Source organism: Buteo buteo, chromosome 9 (assembly GCF_964188355.1).
Source record: "Buteo buteo chromosome 9, bButBut1.hap1.1, whole genome shotgun sequence".
NCBI classification, from domain to species: Eukaryota; Metazoa; Chordata; class Aves; order Accipitriformes; family Accipitridae; genus Buteo; species Buteo buteo.
The window spans coordinates 15328098-15354771 of NC_134179.1; the positions used below are offsets into that span (position 1 = coordinate 15328098).

Below are 26674 nucleotides of genomic sequence, written 5' to 3' on the forward strand. Positions count from 1 at the left end.
GGGAGGGGGAGCTTACACAATCACTTCCGTCCTCTGGGGAGGAAAAGGCTGAATTTGGTACTTCCCTTGTCAGAAGTTCTCATCTTTGCATACACCAATAAAAACATTAAACCTCTGCCTTGTGGCTTGTTCTGGGGTGGCTCTGCAAAGGGCAAGGGTAGTGATGTGGGCCCCCAGCTAGCTGAGGAGGCAAGGCTAGCTTCAGCTGGAGGGCTGGGGCAGCCGCCCTGGGGGCTGGCGGGTGAGAAGCTGAAGTGCAGTCCGCAAGGAGCAACCGAGAGCATAACCTTGTACATTTTCTAGCTTGGCAGAGAGCTGATTAATAATATTAACTCTTGTTGGGTACATCTGTCAGCTGGTGTAAGAAAAGAAGTGTTGTTTCTGTGGAAAGGCAAACAAACAGCTTCATCAGCGAAATAGCTTGTTTAGGCCCTAAACTGGTTTACGTTAGTCACTTGCTAGGCTTCAGAGGTATGAGCGCTAGCTGGCTGTCATTTGCTCCTATTAGCAATGCAGAAATAGCTGTTCCCAAGGCTGTCTTTCCCCCCGTGACATGAATATATTGGCGTTACAGCTGATGTAACGTGCATGATCAGCGCCTTTTTGCGAGTTGCCTCTATGTGAGATGGGCCCTTTCCATGCGGAGGTGCAGAGGCTTTGATGTGGTGATGCTCAGCTCGAGTTGAACCAAACCCAGGTTTGACAGGTTCAATTAGCTGTAGGTAGAGCAAAGCTGAGGGTGCTAAGCGGAGTTATTTTGCTATTTATTTTGTTTTAAAGCTCCTATGTTTAAATGGCAGCTCAGGAAGCGCACATTTTTCAGTACTTAGATGAACAAGGATCCAAAGAACAAACACACATGAGCAGCGGGAAACTTCTCCTGACTAAACAGAATGTACCTTCCCAGAGTAGTAAACCGTGAACTGGCAAAGAATAATTTCCACAAAAATAAATGTGCTTTGGATTTCTAATGGGAAAGTCTTAAACTTCGTGTTTCTATTTATTTTCACGGCAGCGGAAAACACTTCATATACCAGCCCCCAGCTTGGTGGTGGTTCTGGGCTTTGGAAGATTGGGTTTGTGTTATATTCACCAGTGTAAATTTTGAAGCTACCACTGAGATAAGAGGATATAATTTTAAAATATCATTATAGCATTTTAACAGAATTCACTTCTCTCCCCTGTACAACTTGTGCAGCTCTAATTTTATAACACTATGAGGTAGCAATGAAATGAGTTATATGGGAAAAATAGTTTATGTATGGAGAAACCCGGCAGTAACAAAATCTCCACGTGGTCAGTACAGTACTTTGTAGCACAGGAAAGGCTGGAAATAACTAACTAAATGTCAAAGCCTTGAGCACTGTATTCAAGTTTTGAAGCTTGAGGAACCCAGGTTTTGCTCTACACGGAGTCTTCAGAGATCTAAACAGCTTTGTCAATGTATTAAGTGATTAAGTCTGTAATTAGAATTTGACTCAGCAGGTTTTGAAGTAGCCTGTCAAATCCATGTTCCCAGGACTAGCAAAAGCCTGATTTTTTTTTTTTTTTTTTTTTTTTGCTTTTGCTTAATAGAAGGCAGACTCAGATTTATTCCTACAAATTCAGGTATAAATGTTTCAGTCATTTAGAAAAGGTAGTTGGTTTCTGCAGCATTGAATTTGAAACCTGTGTGAACGGTAGATATCTGGAAGATGGTTAATTCAATATTGAAAGTATGGAAAAGCATTCATTTAATGGCCTCAACTTTGTACTTCTGAGGCAGGTGGAAGATTCTATTATCTTTAAGTGGCTTTTTTAGACACAAAGTGTTCACTTTATTGCAGATTGTAGAAGTCAGGCAACAAAGGGAAATAAATACTCATGGGATTTGTTGGATGAGGAATTATTGAAGTGGTCAGATGAAGCTAATCTTATTGACTTCCCATTCAGCAGGCAGTAAACTGATGATTCTCCAGTGCTTAAGTTATGTATGTGGCATGTGATTGCAAAGAATAACAGTGTCTCCCTTTCAAGGTGGTGTAGCAACAAGTTAGAAATCTCCTTTTGAAGTGAGGTTGAAATAAAAAGTAACACTAAATAGATTTTATCCATTTTTTTTTTGACAGCTGTAAAGAAGGTACAGAACAGAGAATGTCTTGCTATCAGATCTTTTAAGTGTTCGTTGTATTCATATCACAGCAAGCATCATATAAAGTATCTCTATTTACTATAAACAAAATGTGGATGAAAAGGCCTAACCTTGCAGTGGGTTCCTTTAAGCTGAAGTACAAGCAGCAGCCTAACCCTATTTTTCAATTATTATTTTTCAACTGAGTTTGTTTCACACTTAATTGTTCCTTCAGCTTTGTACTAGCACCTCACCAGAACAAACTTGCAGCTTCATCAGGAAAATGTGCTAAAATAAGAGCAGACTATCAGACAGCTAACCCCTACTTAAACACACAGAGCCCCTTTTAGGTGGGAGGGGCTGCATTAGTAAAGGATTAAACAGCATTGTGTGTTGAATATTTTAAGAGTTTATTTTATGCTTTACAAAGCACTTTTTGCCATTAGAAATCAGTATAATCTATGGATCCTTTCCCATCCAGGTCAGCAGTTTGTATCTCGCCTAGCTACTTCGATTTGGTTACTATCTGTCTGGTGGTAGCTCATTGGCCCACACAAAGTAAACTCCTTGCACAATTCCAATCACATCATCCTCCCCTTCGATGTACACGGAGGTACACCGAGAAGCAGGGACATGCTGCTTTCAAACCCCTTCAATCTGGTTCAGAGCCAGAGGGGAACATGTAATCATCTAACAAAAAACTGACTCCACCGAAATCAGTAGCAGGTCTTGGAAACATGAACCGGCACCTGCCACTGGTTTTGCACAACCAACTAGTCAGCAGTGCCTCCAAGCTCAATAATCTCCACGCTCTTTTCTGTTTTCATACAAAAAATTTAATAAATATTACTTTTCAAGATTTATTGCCAGGAACAACACATCAAAGATGCATTTTCATATAACACTAATATCACAATACAAGGTATCTTCATGATCTCAATGGTTAACCACTGAGATTACTATGTTTATAAGCCTTTTGATCTTAAACATCGTAATAGCACTTTGATTTCCTCACTTAAGGCGGGCAGTGTAATCTATGGCAAACCTACACAGTGATCTTACTGGACATTCTACTGTTCAAGTATTCAACAACTAGCTTATTAGAATACTCCCTAAATGCAGTAGATTACAAAAGAGTCAAATCTACAAGTGGTTCAGTTATTACATATTCATGGTGAGAAAAAAAATAATTAGAATTTACAAAATAAGATTGCTGTGTTTCCAACTTCACACGCTAATTTGATATTTTAATTACATGCAACCACTCACATTTCATCTACATAAAGTAATAGCTCAGTTTTTGTTCCCTTAAACTGCTTCTTAGCAGATTATCTGCCTGTCACTCATTTTTCAAGTCTAAAGCAGCAAAAAAAATTTTCTAGTCTAATTATCTAAACTGCCTCAGTCAGTACTTACAAATAGTCTTAAAGTGATACTATGGAAGGTGTTTCAAACGTTTGACATTGTACAAAAACCAGCATCAAGGCATGAAAGCCCATCCTATTAAAAATAAACTATTTTAGAACACCTTAGTTTTGGCATATAGGCAACATGTAACAAGAAAATAAATTCAAAATAGAGAAGCCACAAGCTTACAATGCTATCAAAAACCTTCAACTCTAAACACATACATATAAATAAAAAGGAATGATATTTTAAGGCTCTTGATTATTAAGTTAATAAATCAAATATACACAGTGATTAATAAAAAAAGAATTATTTACATTTCTATACAAACTTCTATTTTTGACACATTTTCCTCTTTAAATTCTTCATTTACCAGCAACTGCTGACAAGTTCCCCCCACCCACCCCCAACAAAAATACAATAAAAAAATAAATAATAAACTTATTTTTGATAGTTGCTGTGGTTCCAAGCTGCAAAGGCACTTTCAAATACAGAACTAGTTGTACGTCACCATAAAACCAATATACAAAAAACTCAAATTCAATAAATATAAATAAAACGTATTAGGCTAAAGAAACTGTATAAATTGGGACATCTGGCAGAAAAAAAAAATTAACACTAAGGAAGAGTAATAAGGCTATGTAATACCTTATGAAACGTTTCCAGGATGTGTATCAGCTACAGCTGAATTTATGAGGGCACTTTTGACTAGTTTTGCATAGATGTGAAATGCAGCACTTGGTATTCCAGCCAACCACAGCAACTATCATTGCCAGTGTAAGCCAGCTTGTCAAAACTTAAATTAACACAGGGATTCTAAGTAAATAATAGCCTTAGACTCAAATATTACACAACAGTTTAAGAACTACAAGCTCTTGAGTGCCTTTATAATGATATTTAAAGGCCCTGCATGGCAGCACCCCACTGTCTGCTATACAATGTACTCCATTCTATTTAGGCTTTGTGCACTTTCCAAGTCTCTGTTGTCTTGTTTGTTTGTCCAGTTCGGGTGTTTTGTAGGTGTGCTGTTGGGGGGCTTTTCATCTCTGTCTACCAAAGTGTACGCTGGCTGCTTGGCAAATCGGGCCTTCTGCTGGTGTTTGTCCATGTCATCTTCCTCCACCTCTGAATTGTGTGTCCTTATTTTGGCAATTTTAGAGTTTTTGTTTTCGTAGTCTTTAATTGGGACAGTATTTGCTCCGTGTTTCTCAATGGGGTTTTTTATCTGATTCAGCTGCTCCCTTACATTGTTGGTAGTGTTGTCATCAGACGCCGTGTGACTATGGCTGCTCTGCTTTCTGCGCTTTCGAATGCACCAATAAAAAACAGTTACCAGGCAACAGATCCAGGCTACTGTTAAGACTGAGCTCAGTAACGGCACCAAGAAATCTGGAAGAGATACGAGACCCGTTAACCCCGCTGCAAACCAAGTGTTCCAGTCCAGGCTTCCTACAAAGAACACAAATCTCAGCTCTTAAGCCTTATTTTTTCACTGGGGTCCAGATGGTAACAGAAGGATAATCTTGGCTTGTTTAGAATACAGGGTGTTTAAAGTGAGTTTAGGACTCAAGAGTACTGACTGATAGCCCTCCTGGAAAACATCTTCCTCACACGCACAGAGCCGCTCACCGCTGGCAAGAGTAACACCGGCTTCCTTAGGCTGCTCTGCAGCGGCTCCCAGCTGAGAGGGAACATCTCCTGCCCCAAGGGCAGTTGGCTCCATACCCACTACTGTCATTTCCCTCTGGACTGCTGTCTGTCAGGAAGGTGCCAGTGCCTGCCTGGCACTACATGGAAAGCTAATAATGGACACTTCTGACAATGTTTAATTCATCACAGCTGGACAGTGGCATTACCAGGTAAATACATGGGAGCTTTCAGAGCCAACCAGTTGCTTTCTTCCTCCTTATTTCTTCATGAATAGTGCAGAACAGTAGCAGCTCTTTTAACAGGTTAGGCCACTGTTTTAGAGCATTTTCAGAACTTTTGGGTTTTTAAAGTAATCAGATCCCAGTACAAAGCCTCCTTATTGTTCCCTGTTAACAGGGCCAAGAGGCAGAGATTCTCAGACTTGCTACAAATCTCAAAAGCGAGAAAAGCTTCACCTGCTTTGAAAGGCTATTCTAGTCATGGCAAGTGTACGAGGCTTTTGGAGACAAGGAAAAGCTCACCTGTTCTGTTTTTAACTGGTCGCCGTTGTACTCTGACTTCCGCGACTGCGGCAATTAGTGTGTTGTTACCATCACGCTTACTGACAAGGTCAATAATCTTATCTGTGATGTCTTTGATTGGGTTTTCATCTTCCCCTATATCTTCTGCAGACTACAGAAAAAGTCATACAATTAATACCAAGTGCCAGATCAGATGCGTGGGTAATCTGCTATTTTATAAACTTTCACAATCAGTTAAGACTCTCTCAGTACTTTTAACACTTAAAAAACAAAACAGAAACAGACAAAAAGCCCAGCTATGGGCAGAAACTAATAATGCTTAATTTTTGGTCCCAGCCTTAAAAAGACAGACAGCCCCCCCCCAAAAAAAAAGCAGTGCTCAGCTCAGGAGAGTATAACAGAAAAAGTGTTTTACTACCCCTGTTACAGTTGCCACCAGATGGTAGCTTTCAGATATGCACATGTAACCAGGATTTCTTCCCTTGCTCTTAAAGGGAATTGGGATGGAAACTAAACCATGAGAAGTGCTGACAAAGCCAGGAATTACAATTTTTATTAAATCCACATGTTGCACACATATCCAAGCAATTAACTACTAAGGCATTTAAAAATATTCCAGGAATACTTACAATAGCAACATGTATTTCATTATTTGCCAAGTGTGAAGGCTCACAGGTAATATAGATGGAATATTCAACAGAAACATTCTTCAGAATATTCAGATTCCTCAATTCACTGCAAATGTGCTCTGTGGTAAGTCCCTAGAAGATACAAAAAAGGTGGTGGTTTTTCTTAAATATATATGCACATGAACACACAGATGTAAGAATTTATTTTTTTTTTCCCCCCCCCCCCGAAGTAAAGAGTTCTCAAGGGAAGAGGAGGTGGAATTCCCTCCAAACCACCTTTTGTTCTCTGGACACAAAAGCATTTAGGGTAGAAGTCTGTATTATAATTCTTCTATACCATCCGTTTTCTTTGATAATAAAGGAGTCTCAGCTTTTACTGTACTTTTACTAGTCGAAAAAGTTGTTTCATGCTCTGGAAGCAATCGTGCATGTGCCACAGCACAGTGAGCTATGTTCTGCTACTTACTGGTGCCATCATTTCTTTATTAAAGGTAAAGGTGATGTTGGCGCAGTTGTCTTGGTAGTAAGACTCAGAATTGCATTTGGTCTTCACAGGCTGTTGATTTGAAGGCCAACATTCACCCACTGCAGCACAAGGGTGAGTAAAACAGTGGTCGTCTTTAACAGGAACACAAGCATGTCCGGCTGGACATTCATTATGACCTTTGGCATGTATGACACAAGGTCGAGGACCACACCAAACCTAGAAGAGAATAAATACTGGTAAATAACCACTGGTTACAGGACAGAAGACAGTATAACCCAAAACACAGCACAACTGTACCTTGGAACAGGTGACTTTTCCATTGAAACACTGACAGGTATTACAGTCATCGTCCCACTTAGCCCCATCTGGCATTACACGAACAGTGGTAATACAAGGCCTTCCTGTAACTGAAGAGAGAATGAACAAAATCATAAACTTACAATAGAAGGGGGGTGGGGTGGGGGGGTGACCACCACTCCCCCCCCCCCCTTTCCTAAGCTCACCTAAACTTAGGGATAAGTTTGCTTCTTCAGTAAAGAAAGATACTTGCTTTACAACAAATAACCCCTGCCCCCAAAAACCCCCACACAACCACAGGCCTGTTAACATACAATTATTATACAGATCTCGCTATGAGTATTATGACCAGCTATGACATTTGGAATACCTTCTTGGCATCCTGGACCACTACGACCCGGTGGGCAAAGGCACCGGTACCCATTAATTTCATCTACACACGTAGCTCCAAAGGCACAGGGTGAAGACTGGCATTCATTGATATCTATGAAGGGAAGGAGAGGAAATAAAAAAGTTACTCTGTAGTATCCTTTTATTTTGTCAGAAAAAAAACATAGGAGAGATTTGCCTGCTGGAGCTTTATGTTCATCTTCTAGTGTCTACTCTGCAATAGATTCATATTATAGCAGCACCAGTATAATCTCAGCGCAAGTTCTTTGAAGTTTCTGCTGTGTGGCACTAACAAAGATCAAAACCTGACCCCTATGGCTACTTAGTTTTTCAAGGGCAAGGACACATTCCTTCTCACACAAACACACTTCCTCTCTTTGACATACTCCAGTTTCATCTCCCTTCAACTGATGACAATGTTAAACCCCTTTCCACTTGTCTTGCTACTAGCAAACTTCTATTTCCATGGCTGTTATTTAAAAAAGTGTTAGTGTCCTCCTACCTGTAATTATTATTAAATTACAGGGAAGTGCATACATTACCTCAGGGCTTGTAGGTAGATTATTAATTGACAAGGTTTTTGGCTGATACATTTTCATCTTGAGCAGAAACCTATGCCACACAAACACATTCTAACTGGGAAGACTATCCTGAAGGGTATTTTGCCCACTCAGCTGAACCAAGAGGTTTCAGCCCTCGCTGAATTGACTTTAAGATTTCTTTCATTTTCAATGCAATTCCTGCCCTCCCCACATCTGCTACAGTTCTGGGTACAGATACAGAAGACACAGGATATCTATCATTAATCTGATCTGCCACTTAGTTAAGATGATTGGCTCACAACAAGATTCAAGCGAGACAAAAAGCAAGGTAGAGTGCCATTGAAACACTTACTGATCCTGCAGTCAGGACCTGCAAAGCCTGGAGCACATTCACAGCGGTACCAGTTGTCTCCATCCACGCAAGTGCCACTATTGTAACTATAAAGAAAAGTCATTATATACAGTAAAAAACACTGCTACAGATAAAAAGAATTGAGAATTCAAAAAAAAAACCCACAAAAAACAAACAAACCTGCAACAACAAAAAAACCAACACCAACAACAAAAAAGCAAAGGATGAAAGGTAAACATATTAAACTTACCAAGGATGAGGACTGCAGTCGTTTGTGTCTGCAAAGCAGAGACAGACAACGTCAAACATACAGACTTTGGCTAATACAACTCTACTGTCAGTAAAGAAGGATCAAACTTCCCCTAATACCCAAGTTACACTTAGCTCAACTTAACAAAAATATGCTGAAATTCTCTACTAAATTGATTCCAGGCTTCTACCACAAAATTTGTTAACTACATTGTGGAACACATGTACACAGGAAGAGATCCTTGTAAAGAATCTAACGGGAAAAAAAGTGGAAGCAGACAGAGCTGCTCGTAGAAAAAGAATGCACCAGAAAACAAGACAACATCTGTCTCCACTTAACTCATTTGCAACTTTCTCATGCCCAGGTCAAGGCTCTATCACATAAAGTCATTAAAAACAAAGATTCAGGTGATGCTAAAGCCTACATCAAACAAGCTTTCCCTTCTGGTTTCAATCTTGACTCCAAGGGCAACAGGATGAGCTCATGTTCTCATCATGCAACACTCTAGAAAAGTTCAAGCAGAGACAACTTACTCTGAGTACATGTGGGTCCTTCCCAGCCCTCCTTGCAGACACAAGTAAAAGAATCCCCGCTGACTACACAGGTACCACCATTATGACAGGGGTTTGGCAGGCAGCTGCTGTTCCTTGCTGTAACAGAAACAAGATTTGCCACTAAGTTGTTAGAAAGCCATCAAAACTGAGCCAACAGGAAAAACTGAGGTCACAGATCCAGTGCTGCATCTGCTTCCTGGTGATTGTGCAGGGTATTTACCTATATTACAAGTGGCTCCTTCCCATCCTGCAGGACACATACACTTGAAAGTGTCCCCCTCATCATAACATGTTCCTCCATTGTTGCATGTTGCCTCATCACACTGGCTGTCACCTGTGAAGAAGCCAAACTACCCTTAATACCAGCACTTTCTTAATGCAATGCAACAAGTTTAAGCAGCCTAACAGAGCATGCCTGTTGTGTTTTGGAAATGCTGAACTTACGGGAGTGGCAAGTTTTTCCTTTCCACCCATTTTTACATTCACAGAAGAAGTCGTTGACCAAGTCTCGGCAAGTTCCTCCATTGTGGCAAGGGTTTTTACTGCAGTCATTAATATCTAGATATGTAAAGGACAGAAAACAAGCTAAGCAGTGTTTACAGAACTGACAGACACTTAATGCTTGAAAGGTGCGTGGCCCATCCCCAATTTTGGCCTGCATTTCAATTATGGATTAAACACTTAAGGCAGTATTTTAAAGCTTTAAGCGCTGTCACAGAGATGAACAGTATTCCACCACATTCCTCCAGTTTGTTTTCATTTTTTTTGTCATCTTGTTTCAGTAAACAAGAAGTGAAAAGGCCTGTTACATAAACTATCCTATCAGTCAGAGGACAGGGGTTGAGTGCTTACTCCTCTTCTGTTCCCAAGACTGTCAAAATACAAGTGTGATATGCAGATATGCCATTAGTAAAATGGTGTGTACTAATGCCAAGGGTTTCTTACAGAAAGTTTTCCAAAGGCTAGAGCATAAAATTGAACAGTAGAAGCACCAGGTTCTACTCCCAGTCCAGCTTCGTAACTTGGGTTTAGTTCTGATACAAAAGCCTGGGACTCAACAGAAAAAAAGAGGACACCTTAAACTCTGCTTCAAAGGCCACAGAGGACATGTTGAATTGGCATTGGTCACTATTGTCTTAAAGACAGCACCAGCCATTCCTTCCTGCTGTTTTTCCAAGAGATATTTCTGCGTACTGAAGAACGGTTAACTTACTTGTTTCACAATATGTTCCTTCCCATCCATCACTACAAATGCATTTGTAGGAGTTGATGCCATCAATACAAGTGCCGCCATTTTTACAGGGGTTGCTCTCGCAGTCATTAATATCTGCAACAGTTTGGAGGAGAGGGGAAGGGGGGAAAATTAAAAAAAAAAAAATCAAACTAGAAGTACAGCTACTAGAAGTCATCTTATTGCAGGCTATTTGGTGCTACTTCCATTTCTTTTGAGAGGAAGGGTTATGAGCAAGAGGAGAAATAGCTGAAAAACACTGCACAAAGTGATGAGCCTGTCACTCAGCAATTACTATTAAAACCAAAAAACAAACAAACAAAAAAAAAATCAGGGGTCCTTAAGATCTATGTTAAACTCAACTATTAACTACCTCAGACCTTGTATACATAAGGTTTTTAAAAACATACAATTCAAGGCCAGAAGGTTCATTACTGTGAACTTTCCCCAAGGCCTAGCAAATTCCAATCTGCCTCACCCAAGCGGGATATGAAAACTTAAAGCAGTTCCAAGGTTCACTATGTTACAAGAAAGAAACCTTATACCAGTCTGGGAGGAAAGGATGGAATCTTTTTCCAAAAAGAGTAGGGGACAGTAAAATATATTCTCTTTTTAGCTCTTACTCTCATGACAGTAGGTGCCAGTGAATCCTTTGTTGCATTCACATGTGAATTTTCCACCGGCCTGGCTCTTGCATTTTCCATGAGGACCACAGACATTTGAAGAAATGTAACGAACCCCTTCTGGTGTGCTGTTAGAAGCTACTGCCACAGTACAGCTGTCAATTACTGTAGAAAAAGCAGAGACCTGTGTGAGGATTGCCCATTCTATCTGATGTCTTAAGCTAAGAGCAACATTTAAATGTCCATCACTATAAATTAAAAAGACAAACATATCATAGAATTGTTTAGGTTGGAAAAGACCTTTAATATCATCAAGTCAAACTGTTAACCTAACACTGCCAAATATGCTTGTTGCTTTAAAATAAAAGGACTATACCAACTGTTTGTGGATAAAACAATCACAGCATCTTATCTGAAGATTGCTGGACCACATCTGTGGCCTGGAATAAATTCAGAAAAGCCATTTGCTACATGTGTTTTCCATCCACATTGACATAACACTGACTTTCAAATCACTGATACTTACAAATATTACTCATCTTCTCATACAAATAGAGGCATAAGGCACAGGGCAAAATTCAGCCTCTTTATGTCAGAGCTACTCCAGTGACTACATTATTGGAGCTGCATTATGCCTCCAGCCAGGGGAGGGGCAGAAACTACTGCCTGTCATTCCCATTCACCTGCAAGGCGACACAAACCTTCACAAGGAGTTGTGCGGCAGTGATCTTTCAGGTGTGAGCAGTTCTTCCCTTCGTAATCTTCCGGGCAGTTACAGAAATAGTCCATAGCAAGATTGAAGCACTGGGCACCATTCTGGCAAGGATTTGGCTCACAATAATCTATGTCCAGCTGTAAGTAGTGCAGAGAGAGAAAAGGAAAGGGAAATAAAAAGGGGGGGGGGGGGTTGAGAGGCTGAGTGAAACAGAAATTTTATCATAGCTTTCCCTCACTATGACAGGCAGACATTGTGGAATCTGACCTTTTTATCTGCTGCCTCAATGAATTGTTCATAATGCACAGAGTTTAGTTAGACTTGCAACTATTTCGGCAGACAGCACTCTAGATATTAAACAGCCACTGAAAGTTAATAGTCAGTGTGCAACAAAACCTGACGTGCCAACACTTGCAGTCTGTTTAACAAAAAGAATCCTCAGCAGCCTGTCAGGGCTTTTTGTTGGTTTCTTCCCCGCCCCCCCCCCCAATATATATTAATCAAGCACTTTCTTGGCAGACTGACAGCGATATCAAGTACAACTTTATACTATGGTTCACTGGATGCAAGGCATTCAGTGTACAGATCCAGAGTGCTGGTAGAAATACCACTGGCTCAGGGCCTGCCTTTCTCCCATGCTTCTTACCTGACAGAGGTTTCCTGAGAAACCAGCGGGACACAGACATTGGAATCCATTGATTTCATCCTGGCAGTGACCCCCATTCATGCAAGGGTTACTTGCACATTCATTGATGTCTTTCTCACAGTGATCTCCTGCATAGCCAGGTGAACAGATACACCGATAACCATTAACCAAGTCCTGGAAAGGAATGAGAAAGTTTAGAGTCAAGGTTTTTTCCTCCCTCTTGATATATTCTTATTAAAGAAAAAAAAAAAAAGGGAGAGAAAAAAAATCCTCTTCCTGTGTCCAAACAAGGCAAGAATATTTAGGGGGGAAAAATAAACACACACCCCAGTACTGGCTTACATTCTTAATTTCCAGGCAGGATACATTAATCCACATTTGGAAGTGAAGTACCTCCATTTACAGTAGGTAGTTTGCACAACAACCAGCCCATTCACTGGTGACACTGGCAGTGAAAATGAGTAATTTATTGCAGGTTTGGGGTTTTTTTTTGCCCTTGCTGTTCTACAGAGATACCCTGACATGCTGTAGCATGACATAGGCCCTCCCTCCAACTCCAAAGAAATGACAATTTATACCAGCTAATTGCTATTTTCCACACTATTTGTGTTTCAACTCAAATGTTTTAGTTACTGTTGCAAGTCTCAGGGAAACCAAAATAAAACAAGAATGGCTTACCCGACAGGATCCTCCATTCTGACATTGTCCATGACAGTCGTTAATATCTGTAATAAAATTACTGTGGTTAGAAGGCAAAAATATATTTACACTAGATACAGAGTTCAAATATCTCTAAAACTGCAGCTAGATAAACCTTTTGTCAAGTTTCCTGCGTGCCTTCCTTGAGATAAGGTTATTATAATGGGTGGGAACCTTTTGCGATTCTTCTGCTAGAGGCAGTGAAATTTCACATCATTGTTTTAGTCACTTTATCAGAATATAGCTATGTTATGGACTAATGAGTTTGATAAAATTGTATATTTTCATTCTGCACCAACTACTCCGTTTCTAAAAACATCAACCACTGGGACTCAGCCTGGTATTTAAATCTGAGGTCAGAACTCAGTGGCATACATGCATACACACACAACCGGCTTTTAATAAACCCAAGGATATAGACACTTACTTATATCACAGTTGTGGCCAGACCAGCCAGTAATGCAGTCACAATAGTAGCTGCCAATCAGGTTCCTGCAGGAGTTGGCATTGACACAGGGTTTGCCCTCACATTCATTCGCATCTGAAAAAACAATGTGAATGGCCAAATGCAGGGCTTGTAGAGCAGGGGGGAGAAAGAAAAAAAGCCTACAGCTGGTTTTCACAGCAATAATCAGCAGTTCATTCAGATCTAAGAGGAACTTGTAAGATACAGCATGGATTAGCGTGACTTGAACGAACAAAAGTCAATCATACATCAGTCTCTGAAGTCCTGAAGTCTCTTTCAAATTCTCTGCAATTAGAACATACAGACTACACTAATTATTTGATAATTACCCAGCCACTCATTAAGAGCAACTTCCCTCCCCCACACGCATCTCAACCAAGCATTTTGAAGGAGGAGTGCTGCAGCCTGGTTATTGGGATTAGTGTGTTGTGTAAAGAATGCAGCCAGCTCATTCTTCATGAGGTCATCCACATTTTGGAACCCAGCTGTGAACTCTTTGGTCTGGAGGAGTTGACATGGCTGAAGAGATAGAGCAACTTTCTCACAGGCTAAAGGAAGAAATACATGTGGGGGCAGGACTGGAAGGCATACACATGCACCCTCCCCACTTCAGTTCACTTATGGTTTAAAGTATGTCTGTTTGGCTTAGTTAACCATTTCTTTCAACTGCTAGCATGCATCAGCATAACAACAACTGAAAAAAGCCACTCTATGCTTTGAGACTGTCCTAGACCCCAGTCCTGCAAACATCGACACTTAATATTCTCAAGGTGCCAAAATACATCCGTAGTCTTTGGAACCATAAATGTGCGTAAAGCAAAGGGCACCACTGCCCTTACCTGCTGGACTACGATTCCTCATGCATTTACCTGCCCCCACCCCAAGCAACACTGGACAAAGAGAAAAGCAGTTCTCACCTAGCTGGCATGTTTTGCCAGTCCACTGAGGTGGGCAAATACACTTAAATCCATCAACTAGGTCTTGACAAGTTCCTCCATGACCACAGGGATTTGGAGAACAATCGTCAATATCTGTAATGCAGAGTAAGGAGAGGCTTACCTCTGTTACTGAACAGGCAATGTCAGTAACTCACAAATTTGATAAATGGTTGCTGCTACTAGGATTTGCCCTGAGGAAAAGACAGACAACAGGACTTCGGCTTGGAATTTCTAGGTCTACTCTGATTTCAGCAAAAGCCCCCTTGAAAAATAATAGTAGTGTGAAAGGGAGTTCAAAGCACAGGGGAAGAAGTCTACACCCGTGGCCTTTTTGCAAGCGGAAGTCAGATTTTGATCCAGCAAGTCTCTCTGAACAGTATTTTAAACAACTTGCTAGAATGCTACAAAAATTCAGCGTTCTGCTTTTTTCAGGAGAACATTGGCCATTCTTTCCCCTGGCATTTAACAAAAACCTTGGTACAAGAAGCAAAGGAGAAGAGAGTGCACAGTGTTATAAATGGCTGCCAAGAACCAATGCTAAAGCTGGGAAAGGTTAAGTAGGCTGCCCTGTAAGTTTATCAGGGACTAGAAAGACTGATCTAAAACAGCAAACTAACACATTTTTAATTCACTTTTGAAAGGACTTACTATCAGTGCAAGTTGGTCCAGCCCAGCCAGGTGCACACACACATTCAAATCCTGTAGACGTCTCTAAGCAGCTTCCTCCATTGTGACAAGGATCAGAGAGGCAGGCATGCTCCGCTGCACCGGGACAGAAGTACATCACGGTAGGGACTATAGCAATATCACCAGAAGCCACCCCCTGCTCCCTCCACATGCTTCTACTCTGGACACACCATCATTACTCTTGATGTATTACTGCACTCCTGTGAGAACTGTGAATCAAAAAGCTACTAGCCAGCAGGAAGTCATCTTCTGTGCTAAACTCATCAACACACTGACTTGCACCTGTTTGAGTCAGAGCCAGACAAGGGAACTTGTAGTGATCTCTCTGGTGAGCAGCAGGCTGATGTTCAGACATACCAACTGTTCATGATGAAGCATGAACAAGCAAGTCTGGATCTTTCTGGCTAGCCCTGACATAATTAATATTAGAAATTGACTTTTCCCCAACCTCATAAAATATATCCAAAACCAGCCACTAAAAGCTGGCAAGAATTAACTGCCAAGTGGCAGCTCAGCAGCCGCATCAAACACTTACCAATTTCACAATTCTGTCCTGAGTAGCCCTCAGGGCAGGAACATTGGTATTTATCAGGACCAGTGTTGCTGCAGGTACCTCCATTCAAACAGGGTGGGTGGGTTCCACAGTAGTTCAGATCTGCAAGAGGTGAGGAGCATTAAAGACATTGTTGAAAAAGAACAGAAGCATCACCACATGCATGCTTTGTTCCATTATTCTAGAGCCTTTACAGAATACATCTGCACACAAGAGTAGGACAGGACAGGGAAAAGTTGAGCACGTATGCTAACAACACCAGAACAGCAGAGGACACAACGCTAAGTAGCTGAAGGACAAAAAACTCCCACCATGTTTCAGGAGGCTCGCTCAGTCTCGTGTGCACTCTCTCCTTGCTAAATCTGCCAGTGTTAAAATTCAAGTGTTACACTTGGCTATCCATAAGATTAGCATACCTTTGTCACAGAGTTGACCACCCCAGTTGGTTTCACAGAGGCATTGCCATGGTTCAATGCAAGTGCCATGGACACATCCTGGGTGTGGAATGCACTTATCACAGTACTGGCCTTGCCATCCGTACTGACACCTTTGTTTAGAAAAGAAAAAAAAGAAAAAAAAAAAAAAGAAAATCAGAACAGGGAAACAAACCAAAAACCCCTTAGAACTGCTCTGTCTAGCTGTGAGTGTAGAACTCCAAAGCTTGGAGAAAGACTGGGGAGGTGGGGGAGAAGGGCAGGACAAGGGGAGGGGAGAAGCTATTCAAGGTTTGTTTGATGGTTTCTTGTAAACAAACATTTTAGTAGTTTTGCCAAGGTCTCTGTAGCTAGCCTCCTGACAAAAGAATAACTGTACTGAGAGAACCAGCATGAGGCCATTGAGCACAATAATACTCTTTTGGAGCCTCATACAAATGTGGCAGAGAGGGTGGGTGTGCACTACAAATCAATCTCTGGACTTTGACAGGGTGGTTTATAAATTGAGGGGGGGAGAAAAAGTCAGTGGAAACAATAGTTATCCAGAGATGCTCATGAATACAAGGTTCCAGGCATTTCAGCCATGCTGGGTTTGCAGGGAGACAAACAAAACCATAAACACCAACTCTGAGCCCTCGGCAAGGCAGTAGCAAAGCATTAGGAGTTCTCTGCTCTGTCAGAAGTTAACCTTATTCTGAACTAGAAGACACACAGCAAGTATAGACTGGGCCACAGTAAGAGATGAAAGAAAACAGGACACATCAGGATTTTACATGTGTTCAAAGAAGATCAGTTGTCAGTGTATTTCAGAGTTCGATTTATGCTAACCTCTTCTCAGGGAATAACTAAAACATATCAAATTCTAAGAAACTTTAATTTCATGTCTGGAGAAGAATTTATTATTTAAAGTATTTACTCCCACTATCAATGAGCTACCTGAATTCTGTACTTAAAAGGATGATATTCTTTTAGAGTAAAGCCCCCTTAAGGGAAAGCTCATTTTGGCTTTCATTTAGTTCTCACTAGCAAGGCAGACCAAGGATTCTTCAAATTAAAGTGGACTTATAGAAAGAAACAAGGAACACAAGTTGAAAATGAAAAGCAAGGGTTTGTTGAGTTACTGCATTTCATTAATAGGTCCTGAGAGTAATTGATCAGCAGCAATTACACACTAAGCTGTCACTAAATTATGAAAACAAACTTCATCTGTACTGAAGTCAGCTAAGCTTTCTATTTATAACCCCCACACACCATTCTTCTACTGGCAATTTCTTCTCATGGGAAAAAGCTGGAAGGATCTATCCATTGGGTAATCACACACAGCTAGTGGTAAGTGCAACTTCCTTTCTAGAAAACTCAGGTGACAAACTGCATCCTAATCAACTTTTTTTTTTAAACACACAAACTAATAAGAATTTCTCATTGACTTTGAATAGACTGCTGTTGAAATAGCTATTAAAAAAAGCAAGCTAGTCCAACTTGTGTCTTTGTGTGCAAAGAACATGAAAGAAAACCAGATCAGGCAAAAGAACCTCCTTCAAGTAGCTCTTGGAAAATCCTTCTGCATAGGAAATATAATAAGAATGCACAAAGATCAAAATTTAGGAACATACCCTTTTAATTTGTATTGCATTCAAAGCAACTTGCCTGTGAGTTTGCACACAAGCAAGACTAAGGGACATCACCTGCAAAAATAGGTATCCAAATCAAGAATTTTACTCCTTTCTGCCAAATCAAATGGGTGGAGTTTTTTGTTTTAAAGCACGTGTAAAGAGAAACAAGTAATTAAAAAAAACAACATGCAGAAAAAAGCCATGAGCTTTAGAGCCAAAGATACGACTTTCTTCAAACATCAGCTTCAAAGTGTAACAAACAAAATTGAATAAGGCTATGAGCATTTAAAAAAAAAAAAAGTCAGATATCAATTCCAGAAAAAGATTCACAGTAATAATTCTTGTGTAATAATATGTATGCAGCAGTTTCTCATGAGAAATTTAAAAGTTAACTTTCCTTGTATAGTGATTCATGAGTAAATATGGTTTTGTTGGCTGGCCTGCATTAAAGAAAGTGACTTGCACCAAAAGGGAAAAGGATATTTTAAGAATGTTTGCAAGTTGTCTATTGTACCAGAACCCAGGGCAGTTTATGCTGGTATGTTATTTTTAAAACTCTGTTGCATTTGTAACATACAGGCTATATGACTCATCAAAACTTAAAAGAAAATAAAATCTTGTTTCTGTGTTCACTTTAAAGATATTGGTCTAACTTGGCAAGCAGAAGTTATCTGAAAGCACCAGAAGGACAGCATTGTTTCAAGACTATGCAAATCAAGTGTGGGAAAGTTGCACCTTAAGTAAATAAGAGCACTAGTGCATGTCTGGGCAGTGAGTGGGAGGTAAGAGACTTAGAAAGAGAATGGAAAGAAAAAATCTGGAAACAAAGCCTGTTGTTCTGACTAGGAGACAGCAACCCCTACAAAGCATGTTTATTCTGATGACAGAAGCAGAAATCACTGGCAGCCTTGACTGATAGACTCCTCTCACCATCTGGCCCCCCAAAACTTCCTACTACTTGCCAGGTTTTGTTCTTTTTTTTTATAATTAAAAAAAGATTTAGATTTGGTATTCTGGGGGTTAACCAGCTTGTATCAGTGCTGCTAAACATTAAAATCACCGAACAACCTACAGCAGTCCATCCTGCGGCTTGACTTTGGTTATGCCGTGCCTGTTGTAGAAGATGAAAAGTTACTTCCTACCTTACTTTCAGAACATTCCTTGATGATTTTTTTGTTGTTTTTGAAGCACAGATTACAGGACAGAGAGAAAGAATGAACTACTGTAACTATTTAGGCTGACCTCTTATATAATATAGTCAGACACCCCAGATTTTGTTCTTGTTTGCACTACAGCTTATCTAGAAAGAAAAGCAGTCCACTTCATGCAAAAATTTCCAGCAACAGAGAATCCATCAATATGTTTGTTAGGCAGAAAAACTACTTCCTGTTCCTTCAGACTTCTGAGTTTTATTCATGAATACCCAAGCTTCACTTTTAACCCTTCCTACACAGGATCAATATCAACATTTTGTAACCTCAGAAGACCTCAGTTCCCTATCACATGTAAACAGATATGATAAAGGGTTACATGAAGCAACTTACAACCAGTTTGTTGATAAGGAATGTCCACATTTAATATCCTTTAACCTCTATTAGTGAGGGAGAAAACCTCCCTGTGCTGTAAATATATGCTGTATATTTTGAAGCATTCCAAATATTTAATTGTTGGGTTATGGATAAACTCTGCTTTTCATTGTCTCCTTGCCAGGACAGAACGGACTTCAAAGTACAGGAGCAGAATTCTGCATTCATCGGAGCCTACTGACAAGATTTCATCCCAGCTATTAACCTCTCAGCACTCGGAGTCCAGCTCACAATGGTAAAGGAACCGAGAGATTTAACTAATCCCATTCTAAAGAATGCTTGACTTTTGCCTACTGATGGAAGAAACCAGGGGGTGGGAGGGAGGAAGGGGGAAGCAGTGAAAGGGAGAAGAGAGAAAAGCCACCCTGCACTTCAAGCTTGTAGTTGAAAAAGCCTATTAATCAGGCTGTTGGAAAAAAACATACCCACAAAACATTTGCACTATTTATGCAGAAACAATTAGTTAGTGCTCATTAGGCAGCATTCACACGATTTATCTCATGCCCCCCTCCCCCCAGCACCACCATTTCACAAACCAAAAGCTTCTTAAAATTATCAGTGCATTAAAAGCCTGCTCCCCCTTATTCTGGGCAAGTCAGCATGAATAATGTGCCTTGGTCAAAAACATGACTCCAAAAACACCCTCCCTCCCCAATCCTATTGTGTTTAGCATCACTTGTTTAATTATTTGGTGGGGTGGGGGGAAACAAGGAGGGACAGGGAGCATTTACCTGCACTCTCCTGGAACTGTGCAAGAACCATGCTTGGGGCTACATCCCTGACGACAAATAGCTGTTAAAACAAAAAAGGAGAGTATCAGCATGCTGCCTGCTTCCTGCATCTTCACACTCGTGGGAATGTTTTAATCTCTAACCAGCATTGTAATCCTACTAAATCCAAGGTTTTAACAAGTCTCTCATATCAAGTCTACTGGAAGGAAAACCAAGGTAGTGGCTCCCTGTGATAGGAAATCTATCAGCTAGCTTTGCAAAGGAATCGTACCTAATGCTGTTCAAAGAGTTGTTTTTATGCAAGAGAAGCCAACTCGCCTCAGAGAGCTCAGGTCACTTAGAGTATACAGGTTTCCCTTCTCTGTCTTTTGCAGGTGAACTGGCCTACTCTCCCTGGCTTTACATCTCATTCAGAGCAACTTTTAACTACTCTGGATTTACTTGTGAGCCATCTCTCTGAACAGACAGGATATTAAGATGAGCATCAATTCAAACTGCAGGTAAACTCAGTCAGGAAGACATCCTGATAGTGTGTTCCTACTCAGAGTCCTGCCTTCTCCTTCTGAAATTACCTAGGAAGTTGTCATTCCCTAATAAACATGTTAAACATCATCTCAGGTAGAACAAACAGCCTGGGACTTCTCAAACACCAAAGCTTTACACTTGCCAGGTCAGCTCTAAAACAAGTCTCTCCTTCCTGCTTGTCTTGAAGTTCTGCACCAAAGCGGAAATCCTTTTTGAAGTTAGCAGCAGAACTCCCATTGAAGTCAATGGGCTGGGTTTTCTTCCCAAGGGCAAAGATGTGGATAATCAGAAAAAGAACACATCTGCTAAGTGCCCAGCACTTAGACCTCTTCAAGATTTTAAAACAAGGCAGAAACTAGTCTCCTGTCCCTAGTTCTCTGTGTAAAGAGTTAGTTGCTGTCCCATCAGTCCTTAGCCCTGTTGCCTGCACAAACTGACCACTGAATTGCAACCTGGATACAATGCACTCAAATCCTATCCAAGCCCGCTGATCATTTGGGGGTCAAGCATTTGTCACAAACCTTTGTTGCATTCTGGTCCCATCCAGCCTTCCAAGCAGGTTTTGTTGCCATTCTGGTCACAGGTATGGTGAGTGAAGAAGTCATCTCTTGGTCGACAAAACTTGTTGCAGCCAAAGCCGTAGTAATGTTCTGCACAAGTCACACGGATTTGATACTCAAAGTGGGCAACTCCTGCATTATGTTTCAAAGTCTGCCACTGACGGCTTGGATTGATCATGCCAGAGTGGGATGCCTTCTCAATAATGCGATCAGGATCTAGAAATCAGAAGAGATGTCAGAGTTAACACTTCGTTTAGATATCATTACCTCCCACATCACAGCGCTCTAGCTTTCCAGGCAAGACTCTGAGGCAGCCACTTGGTTTTACTAATTTTCTGTTTTAGAGAGCAAGACAAGGCTGCCCTGGAGCTACAAACCATTAACTGAAACACACATGCAGCATTATCAAACTGAACAAAGCTTGAAATCAAAAGGGACTGTTAAGTTACTGCCAATCACTTATCCATTTTGCAGTGTAAGAACATCTAATAAGAATCATACAGTTCAGGATTAAAGAAAAATTCAGCTGCTTTTACTTCTAGCTCCAATATAATGGTACATTATGTGGTTTTCCCTGCTTCTCCATTAATGGTACTAATTTTGTTTTAACTGGAATATTTACAAAAACATCATACTACAATAGCCTAATAAAGCAATGTCTACAAACGGAACATAAGCACCACAAAAGGTTTGCAGCCTTCTGGGACTCTGGTGTAAACACCAGATTGAAAACTAGCAATGCTGGCATTCAGATGACATCAGTGATCTCATCAGGTTTTGGCTGAGAAATACCGTGGAAGTCCTCTCTTCAGATGTTAACTGACACTAAAAATTCAAGACTACCAGAGTTCCAAGCAGAGAACTCAAATTACTGCAGATGGGCTATAGTTCCCCCTTCCCTCTATAAAGCATTTAAAAATTTAGACTTTGTACTTGACATCTAGTTCCAGCAAAAGTCTTCTGGCTTTGAGAGCCCTGCAACTGTCTAAATTATGGCTTGAAATAATAATATTTCACATTAGCTCAGAACATTGTATATATCTGTGGTATTTCACTTTGTAGTCCAGGTCTTGTGACTTAAATGATCTGACGGTGCCTTACAACCTGCTGCTAGCAAGCACTTGACTGCCGAGTGAAAGTTTATCATAAAACAGCCAAAATATCTTTGCAGACATAGAACAAAAGGAAAAATAAGTACCAGGCTACACTGTTCTGGATCTGGGAGCATAATCCAGCAACAGAAGAATTTTAGGTAGAAGGGCAGTTTGCCAATGATGTGTTAGAAAGCAGCATGTGAAGTACTGGCACATTCAAGTGTTAAGAATTAAAATGTACTTATGTTCAGCTTGTTCTTCCAACAATTACAAAAGAAAGTTTGGGGATTTTACATAAGGCAGAATTGAAGACTAATGAAGTAGCTACATCAAGCTTAAGATGACACATAGGCAGTTTTTCATCTCAAATACTTTTAAAGGTATTGCTAAGGACCTTTGATTTGTAGCTTTCAAAAAGAACTTTCAAACAGGCTTCTCAAGCTTCAGATACCCATTATCAATTCACCACTAGATCCTGCCTGCTTGTCTACAGTTTTGAATAAAGTTAAGACAAAGCACTTGCTGCACAACCACAGAAAAGTGTCAATACACACACATTGTAAGCATTTACCCATTTTTGGGGGTATTCTTGACTTGAGATTACAGCATTCGTTAAATGTTTACAGTGTGAAATTAAGGGCAACAACTTCTTATTAACCCTCTGGTATTTCTGGTTCTATAATACTTTCCATTTAAATCAGTTTTTATTATTCATTGGCACTAAGACCCCAAACCCACATCTATGTCTAAGACTTTCAAATGCATGCAGGCCTTTATTAATTTAAATCCCATTCACAGGTAATGTAGATGCCTAAGGACTTTTCCATACTGGTATATCCAGAGCAATATCATACCCTGTACTGTGCAGGTGTAAGGCTCTTAGATCTCATCAACAAGATTACTGACTAATTCTAAGAGGTACTTAAACAGATGCATATCTATTTGCCTTGAATGGGGCTAGTCAAGCGATTATAGTTCCACTCATGCATGCTGGAGATGGCTTTCTGCACTTGCCAAGATTACACCCGGATCTACAGCACAGTTGGAAAGCAAATGCATTTCCCCAAATACCAAGTCTGTGCATAAAGACATCCTGTTTCTTGCAAGTAAAACTACTCTATCCTTTTCTCCTGTAAGTGGCAGAAGAAAAGGGGAATGACACTCAATTTAGTTTTGCAAACCACCCACCACCACCAACAACAACTTCCCCTGCCCCAAACTCTTGCTTTTGCAGTCTTTTCCCATTCCCCATTGGGCACGTACCACTACAGCTATTTCAGTCCTTGGCACCAGAAAAACAGTCACCCTGGAAAAGAGATCCTTCCTCTTGCCTCTGCTCTATCATTCTTCCCCTATCTTCCAGCTCATTAGGAAGCATGTCCCTGCTGTATGTCTACAACATCTCACTCCAGCCACTGGCTCTTTTGAGCCCTTAGCCACAGGCTGAACTCAAAAGGAAACATCCTTATTAGTCCACTGGACTTTATTTTTTTTAAGGGCCCAGATGAAAACCAGCTGCAATTTCACTTTGGATCATGGCTAAAATACCTTCCATTTGATACACGTTATAAAGCTACCACCATACATTTAAATTCAAGTAAGGTCTCACAGACTTAAGATCCCTTTCCATTAGCCATCACCCACAGTTTTCACAATGAAGTATTAGCATGTTCTTTCTTGTACAAAAATTTCTCCACCCTTCCCTATTCCCACCTGTCAGTACACACTTACAGAAGTGTGCTGACCCAGACTTCAGGAAGGCATTGCAACAACTCTTCCATTCTTAGCCCGCACAAACAATGTTTTAAACTTCATAACAAGCAATCCCAAAGCAGCAGTTAAGTAAATAAAAAGCAGTCAGCTAGGCTTGAGAGAAAGCGGTCTTCCTAATTCCCCTGACATCATCTGACTCAGAATCCCATGCTTTGATAGCAAGGTTAGAGGAAACATTAACCAATTAGCAATTGATGAAGTGGAAGAGAGAGGTTTTCTGTACGTCTTTAGCTTCCACTCTGCACTTGGCTGTCAGAGAGTTGTTACTTTCATTCACTTTTTGTGGCTGCACTTCAAAGCTATTAATCTGTCTTTTTATTCAGTGGGCAACTGTATCAAAGATTTTAGGCACAGAGAAACTAGCTATTGTGACTACCCACCTTTGCTTCTCAGTGCTCCAGTTTCTGGAAATTTTAACTATGCAGCATCAGGAAGCAAACAACAACAACAAAAGCCCAGACTCCTCTAGGCAGTTTGGGTGGCCAAGGACACCACAGTTATTTTTTAAAGTCTTTGTTTCAGTCAGCTTCCAGCTATGGCTTGGTTTACCTTATGCCCGACTGGAATTCGCATGCAACTGATACCAGTAATTTACAATAGCCCTTTGACACAGTTTGAGATGCAATGTCAGCCCCATTAGCTTTATATATGAAGCGACAGTAGCAAGATGGCATCTAGACAAGAACCAGAGTAAGAAAACCATTAAAGTTGAATCTTGGCTCCAACAAAGCACGATTCTCATCAACTTCAACAGGGCCAGAATTTAACTGCAAGCCACTCTTGGAAGTGAGACAAGAGAGAGTATGTGGTAAAGGGAACGTAGGAGGAGTGGAACGTAGAGGGGGGAAGGAAGCATCCACTCTAGGATCTCCCAACAACTGCATTCATCAGAGGATGCTACAGCTTTTCAAAAGTTACACAAAGCCTACTAAACCCACTTTTCCTTTTTTTTTTTTTTTTTTTTTTTTTTTTTTGAGAACTCTCTCAGAGTTCTTACAATTCAGTAGTAATTAGGGTAAAAGAAAACCCCGGACATCAAAAAAAAAAAATACTCATCACATTATATGATGACAATTATTTAGTTCTAATGATTTCCTTAACTAGTTCTTCAAGACTTATTCTTCAGCTATGGGAAAGCTGACTCTAAGTAAAGTGATGCAGTACAAAGGAAAAGCTTTGTGCAGTACAGTCACTGAAGTGACCTACAGATGGATATGTGACAGCAAAGCTAGAGCAGGAATGCAAATCAGGAACATATGTAAGAACATGTCTGCACTTGGTCAAATGCACTGCTGAGAAATGAGGCAATTTTGTCTGAAGACAATTGTACTTCCAGAACATGAAAGCAAAGAAAAGGTTCATTGTGTAGCTCTGGAAATGCAGTTGTTTCATGAAAAAAGATGAGCTCTAATAATAGTAAAAGTGGCAGAGACCCAGTCTGAAAAAACTCTCAGATCCTACTGTAAACAAGACCGTCATTTTGAATTCAGGCATCTTCCATTTTTAATACAACACTGCTGCTGCAGCAATCTATTTTTTACCCCTCCATAAAACACTCCATACTCAAGAGCCATGAAGTCTCCCAGCCACCGCTCCATGGCTGTGCTGGGGTAGGGCCTGAAATCACAGGTACTGCAACAGTGTTGAAACATGGCTTGTAAGGCAAACTGCAGCTATCACTAACAGGCAACAGGAATCATCTGCAATGGACAACTTCTTTTCTGGAACTAAGAACTAATAGGACATCCCATGTATGTTAAAAAAAAGAACTAAAGAGCAGATCTGTGCAGAAAGGTTCCCAGACTCAAAGGCCATTCCTAAGCAGTGTACTCTTCACCATTTTAAACATAAAACCACAGCACTGTGCACATTTCTACAAGGCCCTTCTTTCATGAAGCATGAAGTCCAGTCCATTCCATTACTGTGCGGCTGTCACCTGGCATTCCAAAGTGGACTACAAGCCGCTGTTGCAAGATTTGTGCAAGATGGGCCACAGTGCTGCTGCTTCCTTGTTGAAGGAAAAGGCTTGTTGTGTCAACAAAAGGTTTATGTGTTCAGATTCATACTTTCTCCTGCAGCTTTTACCACACACTATTAAAGCCTTAGATTGAAAATAGAGCTAATTTTGCCCACCTACTTCAGTAACAGTAGGCAATAAGCAGAACAGCTCATATGCCAAGAGACTCTATACAGCTTCCTCTAGCCAACAGGAAAAGCTTAGCAGAAAGTTTCTGAAACCAACCAAAGACATTCCAGGCAAAAGATTCCCACCCTTGATTTCCAGCCAGCTCTACCAGATGTGTCTGGTAAATATTTTTCAACCCCTGAATATAAATCTCTAGCCATCCAGCTTCCAAGGAAGAGCTGGTAGTCACTCCTGTTTCTCATCTACAGTCATTAGATAGATATCTATACCAAATCTTATGGAGATTTTTTTAATTTTTTTTTTTTTTTTAAAGCAGCATGTTCAGTTTTGAGAAGTACATAGTTTATAGAGAGATCCCAAGTCAACAAGACTTAGGCTTCTGAATAGCAGTCCTAATTAAAAAAAAAAATCCAAACCAAAAAACCTGAAAAAAATCCTTGGCTTTTATTCTCCCCAAGGAGAAAG

The 26674-nt window shown here is 40.5% G+C and overlaps 1 protein-coding gene across 1 annotated transcript in view; it reads right to left on the reverse strand.

Annotated features, from left to right (window-relative positions):
* Positions 1 to 2956: 2956 nt before the first annotated feature.
* The window catches only part of JAG1 (jagged canonical Notch ligand 1), a 36735-nt gene continuing 13017 nt past the window's right edge, over positions 2957 to 26674 (reverse strand). The window contains exons 4-26 of the mRNA XM_075035461.1: positions 21158 to 21412; positions 20112 to 20172; positions 16164 to 16294; positions 15730 to 15849; positions 15156 to 15269; positions 14487 to 14600; positions 13531 to 13644; positions 13083 to 13129; positions 12405 to 12578; positions 11745 to 11895; positions 11044 to 11208; positions 10403 to 10516; positions 9634 to 9747; positions 9410 to 9523; positions 9169 to 9285; positions 8636 to 8663; positions 8386 to 8471; positions 7472 to 7585; positions 7102 to 7211; positions 6784 to 7020; positions 6318 to 6449; positions 5689 to 5839; positions 2957 to 4906 (exon numbers count right to left, since the gene is read on the reverse strand). Of these exons, the coding sequence (XP_074891562.1) occupies positions 4449 to 4906; positions 5689 to 5839; positions 6318 to 6449; positions 6784 to 7020; positions 7102 to 7211; positions 7472 to 7585; positions 8386 to 8471; positions 8636 to 8663; positions 9169 to 9285; positions 9410 to 9523; positions 9634 to 9747; positions 10403 to 10516; positions 11044 to 11208; positions 11745 to 11895; positions 12405 to 12578; positions 13083 to 13129; positions 13531 to 13644; positions 14487 to 14600; positions 15156 to 15269; positions 15730 to 15849; positions 16164 to 16294; positions 20112 to 20172; positions 21158 to 21412 (3221 nt within the window). The 3' untranslated portion in view covers positions 2957 to 4448. The remainder of the gene's footprint in view (positions 4907 to 5688; positions 5840 to 6317; positions 6450 to 6783; positions 7021 to 7101; positions 7212 to 7471; positions 7586 to 8385; positions 8472 to 8635; positions 8664 to 9168; positions 9286 to 9409; positions 9524 to 9633; positions 9748 to 10402; positions 10517 to 11043; positions 11209 to 11744; positions 11896 to 12404; positions 12579 to 13082; positions 13130 to 13530; positions 13645 to 14486; positions 14601 to 15155; positions 15270 to 15729; positions 15850 to 16163; positions 16295 to 20111; positions 20173 to 21157; positions 21413 to 26674) is intronic.